This window comes from Vicia villosa, linkage group LG3, assembly GCF_029867415.1.
Source record: "Vicia villosa cultivar HV-30 ecotype Madison, WI linkage group LG3, Vvil1.0, whole genome shotgun sequence".
Classification (NCBI taxonomy): Eukaryota; Viridiplantae; Streptophyta; class Magnoliopsida; order Fabales; family Fabaceae; genus Vicia; species Vicia villosa.
In genome coordinates this window covers 137,181,249-137,192,128 of record NC_081182.1, presented here as the reverse complement: position 1 = coordinate 137,192,128, position 10,880 = coordinate 137,181,249, and the positions used below count along the sequence as shown (strand labels likewise).

The 10,880-nt window shown below is 35.5% G+C and overlaps 1 protein-coding gene across 1 annotated transcript; it reads left to right on the top strand.

The window, feature by feature from the left end:
* Positions 1-1,568: 1,568 nt before the first annotated feature.
* Positions 1,569-8,421, top strand: LOC131662447 (glutamyl-tRNA(Gln) amidotransferase subunit A, chloroplastic/mitochondrial). Its single transcript, XM_058932223.1, has 10 exons — positions 1,569-2,163; positions 3,972-4,283; positions 4,493-4,672; positions 4,803-4,897; positions 5,031-5,106; positions 5,248-5,325; positions 5,631-5,724; positions 5,810-5,859; positions 6,957-7,070; positions 7,951-8,421. Exons 1-9 carry the CDS (start codon positions 1,612-1,614, stop codon positions 6,999-7,001), a joined length of 1,482 nt encoding a protein of 493 aa, XP_058788206.1. The 5' UTR covers positions 1,569-1,611; the 3' UTR covers positions 7,002-7,070; positions 7,951-8,421.
* Positions 8,422-10,880: the final 2,459 nt, after the last annotated feature.

The window sequence follows — 10,880 nt, the reverse complement described above, 5'->3', positions numbered from 1 at the left end:
GGTAAGCGGTGGAATTCAGTGTTACAAACACAACAGGTATACAACGATGTCTGCATGAAATATATACAACAAGAATCTGCCAAGGGTAACACTCATCGAGTGACAGAGTTCGACCGTCACTGCCACATCTTCAGTGTAAAAGAAACAATTGACCACAACCAGGGGCTGCCACGACAACATTATCGCGTCTCAATCCCAGATCGTTAGTGCGACTGTGGCCAATTTCAAACATATCGCATGCCTTGCTCCCATGTCATTGCAGCATGTTCACATACTCACTTTGATGCATTATCTTTGGTATCAGAAATTTACAAGTTATCAACGTTGCTCAACGTATACGACAATTACTTTCCGGTGGTAGCGATGGAGGCATATTGGCCTGTGTACGAGGGGGAAACAGTTTGGCATAACGATTTAATGCGTCGGAATAAAAGCGGTCGACCAAACAGCAGGCGTATTAGAACCGAGATGGACGCCACTGAAAAAATGTAGAGGAAGTGTAATATATGTCGTGAGGTAAGACATAATAGGAACAAATGCCCCAATCGTGGATCTAGCTCCATAACATAGTTTTTAGTTGCAATGATATTTGTAATTTACTTTTTCAATGAAATGAATTTTTTTTCATTAATTAGATGGGTTACAACAACACAACAAACAACACAACAAACAACACAACCAACACTAGGACTAGAAATAAATTTTTACCTAATAACACGACAACACAACAAACAATTAAAATCTAGGAAATTATAGCGGTTAAAACAATGTCGTCTGTTCCGTCCATTACTTGTTCAGTATCAAGGTCGGTTTTCACATCAACCCACCAACGAATCGTCTCTCCGGTCCAAAGCGACACCCTTATTCTAAGCCTCTGAATCCTTTTTATTTCTTTCCCGGGACTGTACTCCCCTTCTAACTGTACCATCAGAGTCCGCTTCAGGTTGTTGAAGTCGCGGATGTTCCAGAACGTCACCGCCATAGGGGGTTTGACCGGGGAAAAATTACATGCCCATAACATCTCTTGTATTCCAGCGCCGACACAGGACGGCTGGATGATGTTCGTTGCCATGACTGCGGCCTTATGCGAGACATGATCAATAATGTGAAGTGAGGATGAAAAAATTGAAGGAGAAAATAATGAAGATTGATTGCATGATAAGCTGCTATATATAGACAAAAATATTAAGTGTTGTCGCCACTCAAGGAGGCGACCCAAACAGCTGGAAGCAGCCAAAAAAAATAATATATAAAATTGAAAAAAAAAATAATATAAAAAAATAGAAAAAAAAATAAAGGGGGGGAGTTATCGCCGGGGGTGGCGACAACACCCGTTTTCTGCATGCCTCCGCCAGGCCCATTGGCGACAATGTTATGGGATAAATGTTGTCGCCACCCCTGTCGACAACGTGTTAATTTAAAAAAAAAAAGACATTTGTGTAATTTTTTTGAAAAATTTGTTATTTTTAATTTTTTAAAAAAAAAAATCTGGTTATTCAAAAAAAAATTCACAAAATTGAGTTTGCCAAATTTCTATTTCTAAAGTCTTGTTGGTTATATATGTTTTCTTTTCTCTCACATCCACACCCACGGAGTCACGGCAGTAGCAAAATGAAAATGCTATCCACACTTCAAACCCCTCGCTCCACCCTCTCTCGCTTCACCATCCCATCCACCATCACCACCTTCACTTCCCACTCCCAAACCCTCCCCCAAGCTTCTCTCACCACCCAATCCCCAACCACCTCCTCACCCCACTCCCAAATCCTCTCCACCCGCCACTCCCTCCTCTCCCGCAACCTCTCCGCCGTCGACCTAGTCCGCTCCCACCTCACGCGCCTCCGTATCACCGAGCCTCACCTCCGCTCCTTCCTCCATCTCCCGGACGATAATACCCTCATCGCCCAGGCCAATGACCTCGACCGCAGAATCGCTAACGGCGAAGAAGTTGGTCCTCTCGCCGGCGTACTTGTTGCTGTCAAGGATAATATTTGTACCGCTGACATGCCGTCCACTGGCGGTTCGCGCATACTTGAGAATTATCGGCCGCCGTTTGATGCTACTGCCGTGAAGAGAGTGAGGGAATTGGGTGGTATTGTTGTTGGGAAAACTAATATGGATGAGTTTGGTATGGGTAGTACTACTGAAGCCTCTGCATTTCAGGTTCTCTTTCTATATATTTGTTCAAATTGAAGTTAGTTTTTTTAATTTCTTTAGTGATTTTAATATCAGGTTCTCTCTGTACGCGTGCTTAATCTGAAGTTAGTTTTTTTTTCTTCTTCCTCTGTACCATAGTATGAATCTTTATTCCTAGCTAATTTTAATTCAATCCATTTTGGAAGATTAGAGTTGAAGGAGGATTTAAATGAGGGGATGGAGACGAGTTTTAGAAACACATGGTTTTTGTCTAAGCGGAGTATATGGAATGTAAGTTTAACAAAAGAAGAAGCGTTTCCAACCTAACCTAGAGGTGAAAGTTGGAGACTATATCATCTCTTAAGTCACACGGTTTAAATTGCTTGAATCCGTAATACAAAATGATGGAGAAATATAAGGGGATTTAAACCATTGAATTCAAGCTGGGCGGCTGAAATGTTGTGTTGGATATGTGGTAAAACTAGATGGATAAGATTAGAAATGAAAATATTAGAGAGAGGGTTAGGGTAGTACCTATAGTAGAGAAAATAGTGGAAAATAGACTTAGGTGGTTTGGGCATGTAGAAAAAAGATTTTTAGATTATATGGTAAGGGGAATGGATCAGACGGAGAGAAGTCAAGCAATTAGAGGAAAAGACCTAAAAAGACTAAAGAAAAGTTACCAAGAAAGATCTCGAGATTAACGATTTGGATAGAAGCACTTCCTTGGTCCTAGATAGGATATTATGGCGAAAGTTTATCCATGTAGCCGACCCCACTTAATGAGATGGTGAAAGTTAATCCATGTTGCCGATCCCACTTAATGAGATAAGGCTTAAGGTTTGGTTGTTGTTGTATTTGTTTACAAAGGAATGATGGTGGTGATTTTTTGATAGAATCATCATTCCTAGGTGATGTTTTTTTTGGATCTCTGAGCCCTGTACATTTTGTTTTAGCATTGCATGCTTTTCTTCCCCTGTCTCAATACATATGGGTTAAGTGGATTCCCTTGTCAATGCTTATATAAATGATTGAGTTTTTAGTTCCTTGGAACTCATAGTTCTTGGGGGTTCGAGAACTCTTACAATATTTGAAGGTACAAAAGAAAATCCATTTCATTTTTTTTGGCTTTGTATTGTAGTGCATTTCTGTATGTTTTCTTTTTGCCTGGTAGTTGTTTTTTTTTTTTGTGTTGATTTTGAAGATCAAAGTGTTTTTCTTTTCCAGTTTGAGGGGCTGTTCGTGCTGAATTTGAATTAAGTCTATATACTGACCTTATGTTTTTGGTTGTTAAGATATATATTTTATTGTTGTTGATGTTCTCTATATGGGAGATTCTTAGATACATTAGTGTGGGTTTAGTGTTGGGGAGGAATCATGATGTTTTATGATCCACTTGGTTGATGTCGCACGCATTGTATGGTGTGATAAAAGAACAGTGTCTAGGTGCATCTAAGAATGTCTCCTCTCAAATTTCAAATGCTCAGTTTGTAGTATTGGTAATGAATGCGAGAAGCTGTGAGTGATGACTTTTCAGATATCTTGTGTTTAGCAATTGAATTAAGTTTGTGAGCAGGCATTCAATATTTGTTTAGGAGAGAAAATGAATGGCCTGATGGATGCATAAAGTGGTGCATATGGATCCATAAAGTGATACAGTGCTAAATTTGTATTTTTGTTATTGCAAAATATACAAAAAGTGGGATTGTATTCTATGTTCTCCGTCTGTGCGTGGGTAGGCTAGCTTTTATAATTTGGTTTCTAGTTTATTACTTGTATTGCCCATTTGTAACTGGAATATGTTTACTCAGGTGATGCGTATGTTCATTCAATAGGTGACTGCCAACCCGTGGGATGTTTCTAGGGTACCAGGAGGATCATCCGGAGGATCTGCAGCTGCAGTTTCTGCCAGGCAGTGTGTTGTATCGTTGGGAAGTGATACTGGTGGAAGCGTGAGGCAGCCGGCATCTTTTTGCGGCGTCGTAGGTTTGAAGCCAACATATGGGCGCGTCTCAAGATTTGGACTTATGGCATATGCATCATCACTTGACACCATTGGCTGCTTTGGTTCATCAGTCGCTGATACCGGGTTTCTCCTTCATGCAATTGCTGGTCATGATAGATTTGATGCCACCTCAAGTAAACAGGTATAAGTTCTTCACCATGTTTAGTATAAATGTTGTAAGCTTTCTAAAATCTCATTATTAGTGATGATTATTGACAATGTTTGGTATAATCTCTGTTCAATATGATAGGTGTTTGCTGAATTTATTGTTAGTGTTTATGTGTTTTTTTCTTTGTTAATAAGCCATTTTCTTTTCAACAATGAATAACTAATAGTTCTCTAATTTTTCAGGAGGTGCCCAACTTTCTATCTCATTTTGACTCTGCAAGTTCTTTGGAAAGTAAGCCCTTGAAAGGGCTGAGAGTTGGTTTGATCCGTGAAACTATTGAAGATGGTGTTGACGCTGGAGTAGTTTCTACAATTCGTGCTGCTGCTTCACATTTTGAGGAATTAGGATGCTCTGTTAACGAGGTCCTTCACTTCATTTTTTTTTCTAAAAGTCTAATCTGAATGATAGTTTCTGTAGTTTCTCTACAGGCTCATATAATTACAATTTATTTGTCTATTAATTCATCCTTTTCATTCGCCCATTAACTTACAGGTGTCGCTGCCATCCTTTTCGCTTGGATTGCCAGCTTACTATATCCTCGCTTTGTCCGAATCATCTTCCAACTTGTCTCGCTATGATGGTATCAGGTCAGTGGCCGACTCCTCGTGTACCCTCTCTCTTTATACAAATATACACAATACAACAGTGTTTTATTTTGTGGGCTTTATTTTCATTGATAAACCATTTTGCTTGGCTTGGATCTATATTCTCTATATATAGATATGGAAACCAAGTTTATGCTGATGAGCTAGACTCTCTTTATGGAGATTCCCGAGCCAAAGGGTTAGGTTCTGAGGTGAGCAGCCTTCAACCCTTCTTAATTTCAAATTTGGCTGCAAGATTTTTGATAGCGTTACATATAACTATTTAAAAGAAATAGTCCATTTTTGTATTTATTCCTATTTTGAGTTGGCTTTTTATTTTTTATACATTTCAGGTGAAAATGAGAATTTTGATGGGGACGTATGCCCTTTCAGCTGGTTACTATGATGCATATTACAAGCGAGCACAGCAGGTACTGCTAATTTTATTTTATGTTTTTATTGGTAGGACTGATGTACCTCTCAAGTATTCACCCAAGGACTCAAATAAATACATGTAGCTTAAAGAAATTTAACGTTTCAAGATTTCACACATACACAATATATGTCCACTCTTGTTGCTTGTGTCTTTTAGAATATTATGTTACTAAATATAGATATTGTTATGATAGTTAAGCTACTGCTTCATTTCCTAGGTTGTCTAATCGATATTCTAAGTTTCATTTTTGCTTAGAGGTTTGGGATCTTCAAGATGTTTTATGTGGGTTATATGTTGCAGGTGAGAACCATTATAAGGAATAGCTTTAAAGAGGCACTGGATCAATATGATATCTTGATCTCCCCTGCATCTCCTTCAGCTGCTTATAAAATTGGTAGGCATCTGCATATCTCTCCGTTGGCATAATTGCAAGTTAGTGCCTGCAGTAGTAACTGTTTCATTGTCTTTGACATTTGCAGGTGAAAAGAAAAATGATCCTTTGGCTATGTATGCTGGTGACATCATGACTGTGAGTATTTCATTCTTCTTATTGGCTAAATTTCTGTCTTATACTTCTAATTGTATGTGAACTAGACAGAGTGTTTTGTTGAGGTTTGGATTTATGCTATTGAACTTCAACTCCATGGAACTTAAGCTTGATTCATACATTAGTTACTAAAGCTTATAGAGTTTGAGTCGTTGAGCTGGCCGCAGCACTGCTTGTTTATGCCTTACATAATAGATATTCAATCCAAACCAGTGTTGCCAATTATGGATTGTTAAAGTTCCGGTATGCATTAGTGCTAATAGAGTAGTTCATTATATATATATTTCTATTCTGTTATGCTATGCTGAGCTGTCAGTTTGTTACAACAGAATCAGCTAGTTTGTTAGGCTTGCTTTGCTATATATAGCCGCCCCTTGTATCATTGTTATTCATTCAATACAATGAGAGTTTCTTCCCTTACTTCAATTTTCTCTATTTTACCAAACTCTATCAAGTGCTATTGCGCCGCTATAGCGGCTATTTAACAACATTTTGTACTTCATAGCATATTGCAGAACAATAGCGGTTTGTCCAAATTTCGCTACACTGTAGCGAAAGCCAATATAGCGGCTATTTAACTATATTGATCTAAACAATCCAAGAATTATCTTCATTAATAGTATCTGCAGGGTTGTTGTATTCTACTAATGTCTGACAGGTGTCAAGTATATAGTATTGTGAGATCTAGTTACTTTGTAAAGGAATATCCCTGTCAAATCATGTCATTATTGAGCATATGTTGTGTTGAATTGAATTAGAAAAAATACAGCCATGATGTTGTGAATCTGTGTCTCAACTACACAGCAGAGTCGGTTTTATATAAGGTTCAAAGCAATAAATACAACATTAAAGTATAAGATATTTTTTCTGGTTACAAGATGCGATATGATAGATATGCCTATACAATAACCCTTTACAATAAGTATAAAGTTCCTAATATATTTTTATTAAGTTGGAAAACTTGTTAATTACCTGGTGGTTTAGAGTTTGATATTCTGTGCATTGTTTGTAATTTCATTTCTAGCTACGATATCTACATGAACATGCTAAGTATAAAGTTTTCGCTTCACTATTTATAGGTAAATGTCAACCTAGCTGGACTACCTGCCTTGGTTTTACCTTGAGGATTTATTGAGAATGGAACCTGCAGGCTTCCTGTTGGTCTGCAAATGATTGGTGCAGCATTTGATGAGGTATTGAGTTTTCCTAGCTATGTATCCTCTAGTTTTGTTTTCTTTTCTAGTCTTCTTTTCTAGTCTTTCTTTTCATGTTGTTATGATCTAAAGAATTGGTACCCCCCTTCGTCTCATATTTACTATCTTAAAAACAGTTTAAACCTCCTTCAATTTCATAAAGATGTTAGAGAACTTCAAGGGTTTGTTCCTCCTAAGTCCTAAACAAAGCCCCCCCCCCCCCCCCCCCCCCCCCTCAAATGACTGGATTCCTCTCCCTCTCTATTTCTCTTCTTATTTATAGGCAACATGGCGTATTTCTTCTAATTATCTCAGTTCAACTCCTATCATTTTGATTGAAATTCCTCATGTTTGTGATATTACTCACTTTTAAAGGTGTGTTTGGATTGACTTATTTGAGCTTATTTACTGACATAAACACTTGCGGAATTGTTTGAGAGCGCTCATGGAAACAACTTATTGTTCGTAAGCTACTTTCATATTACTTCTATACGCTTTCCAGGATAGCTTATGAAAACATTACACGAAAATAGTTTTACTTTATTTTATCTTTTGTTATAGAAATAGTTTATACATACACACTTACATAATAAGCGTCTAATTAAGTTGTTTAACCAAATAAGGCCTAAAAACTGGTGCTCCGCAATGACAGATATTAAACCGAATGATTAGGAAAACTCAAAAAGAAAACAGTAAAAAGAATTTGTTAATGAAATTTTTCTTCAAAAACGAATAACTATACGTGATTCCTGCTTATAAAATTGTGGCCTGGCTTCTTTTTTGTCATAAAAAAGTGCACTTGATCCGCATTGTCTTAAAAGAGTTCTTTTTGTTGTCATTGACCAATAGAATCATCCATTGGTTTGGAATTTATTTGCAGGGAGAGCTGCTGAGAGTGGGACATATCTTTGAGCAAAACCCTTGATAATGGCAGATTTGTTCCGCCAATTGTAGCTGACAGCGTTGAATAAGCGATCATTCCACCTCTCGGCGATCCATAAGTTATTTCATCAGTTTCATGACTATGATAACTAGAAGAATGACATGGTTTTGACATTCCAGGCAAGAGTTACCGAATGCAAATTGAGTTGGCTTGAACTTTCCACTCTTTGAACATGAGAATGTTTGCAATAAGTCAGTTAGTTGTTTTTTGTTTTGCTATTTTTCGCCAGCAGCATTGGTTAGCATATGTACCATTAGTTAATTTGTTTTATTTAGTGTAAAATCAGCTAGATTGATTAAGTGTAAATGAGCAATTGGTATTTCAAACTTACCAAACAAGTTTGCCTTGTAATTTATTGTTGAGGATTTCTTTCTTCATTTTGATGTTATAAAACTTTTGGTGAACAAATTTGTTTGAATTTCATAGTTTTCTTTTGGATTTGATTGGATACTAGGCTTTAAGTATGCTGTTCAGTTTAACATTGAATTCTACTTGTTATAATAAGCAGCAAGGCTAGCTTAATTATGAGCTGGACTAATCATAATAAGTTTATTTTTTTATATATATAAAGAGAAAAAAAACATAAATTTTAGGGTGGAGGGGATAAATTATTGTACAGTTGAATTGTTTACTTAAGTATTTTCCAGGAAAGTAAATTTTCAGTTTAAATTAAATTTCTACAATTAGTTTAACTAATTATTCTCGAGTTATAAACATAAATTTAAAATATTAGTTAGACACAAACTATAGATGATGATAATCATAAATTTAAAATATTAGTTAGACACAAACTATAGATGATGATAAACATAAATTTAAAATCATACATAATAATAAAGCAAAATGAGTTCTTGGGCAATTTTGACAAGTGTCATGCTCACATCAATTCTCATGTTTTACAAACTTTCTAAAAAAGAAATCTTTTATTTAAATTTTTTTTTTAATTATTTATATTAAGTTTTTTTATTTTATTTATTAATTAAAGTATATGGAGGGATTCTTGATACACTCAATAATAAAATCCTATTTTACTGCTTCCTATTTATTATATTCCAAATTCCAAATATTCACATATTGGTTACTATATACGTGATCTCTAAACCCTTGAAATTTGATATTTTTATTGAAAAGAATTACAACCCTTGCCATTTCTCTACACTCATTAAACAATTTCAAATAACTTATTTTAAATGCATCGTATTTTCTCAAAGGAAGGGAAAACAACATTGGAATGCTATTCATTCAATTTTTAAAGCAAACAGCGGAAGCACTCATGTGTGGTCTCATTCTATTTCCTTTCTTTCATCTTCCCCATCCTCTGCTATAATGAATTCAAACAATTTCCAATTTCCAATTTCCTTTCTTTCATCTTCCCCATCCTCTGCTATAATAATCAAACTTTTTAGAACCTTAGCGCCCCTTTCCCCTTTTGGTCTTTTGATTAATAAATAAGAAATGTCCAAATTATTTTATGATTTACAAAAAAAATTAGTTAAATAAACTTTTTATATATACTATCATTAACAATAATATTTTATCTATACAATGATGATCTTACTATAAATAAAATTTGTAAATTATAAATATTTTTTTACTTAAAAAATATTTAACCCGTGCCTCGCACGGGTCTAAGTACTAGTATTAGTTAAACACAAACAGATGATGAGTAAGAGAAATCAGTTTCTTCATTGAGTTCAATCATAGATATATTTTACTCCCTTCATTCTCTTTTATAATCAAATTTTTATTTTTAAGTTTATTGAATAAATGATGTATTTGGATTATATGTAGACTAGGTACATCAATTATTTAATGAATTTAAAAAGTAAAAGTTGCTTATAAAAGAGAATGGAGGTTGTATCTAATATTTTAGAACGAATCAAGTTTAAACATATTTGACTAGGGTTGTGTCTAACTTGATTGACCCCTTTGAACGGTATTTGACTAAGGTTGTGTCTAACTCAGCCATTTCCTTGGAACTAGGGTTATTAATTTCGGATAGCAGAATGGAGCAGCCGACCTTAAAAGTGGGATAGCAGAACAACTTATAGTGGTATAGCGTACAACAGAATGACCGCTATTTGATTATTTTTTCAAGACATATCACATTAATAATATTTATAACTATAAACACATATTTATGCTAAAATTAAACCAATAACTCAATACCCATACAAAATTCATAATCAAATTATCAAATACAAAACTACTAAAAAGAGGAATCAACAAGTTTTAATAAAAAATATATCAGAGTGAAATATTGAATTAAGAAAAAGAAGAGAAAACAGAGGAATATTGTATTAAGTTTAAAGCAAAACAAAAGAATAATAAAAAGAAACAGAGGATAGAAAAAGAATAATGGAGGAAAAATGAAAGAAACAGAGAATAGAAGAAGAAGAATGGAGGAAGAAAAATGAAAGAACAGAGAATAGAAGAAGAAGAATGGAGGAAGAAGAAAAAATGAACTTAAAGGTATCACTCTCAACAAACCTCTAAGGCGACGGCACAACTAGAGAAAGATGAAACATACACAATAGAAAGATGAAGTGTAGAAGAGGCAAAACGAGAGAGAGAGAGAGAGAGAGAGAGAGAGAGAGAGAGAGAGAGAGAGAGAGAGAGAGAGAGAGAGAGAGAGAGAGAGAGAGAGAGAGAGAGAGAGAGAGAGAGAGAGAGAGAGAGAGGGTGAACGCTGAAGCATAGAAGAGGAAGCAAACATGAGAGAAATCGAACCGCATGGAAGAGAGGAAGATTGGATAATACACGTGAAAGTGCAAATGATAAAAATACCCTCAAAACAATTTTTTTTTTAAAAAAGGTGTTATAGGTTTTTCATTGTTAAAATCAGAAAGTGAGTTTTACTCGCTTCG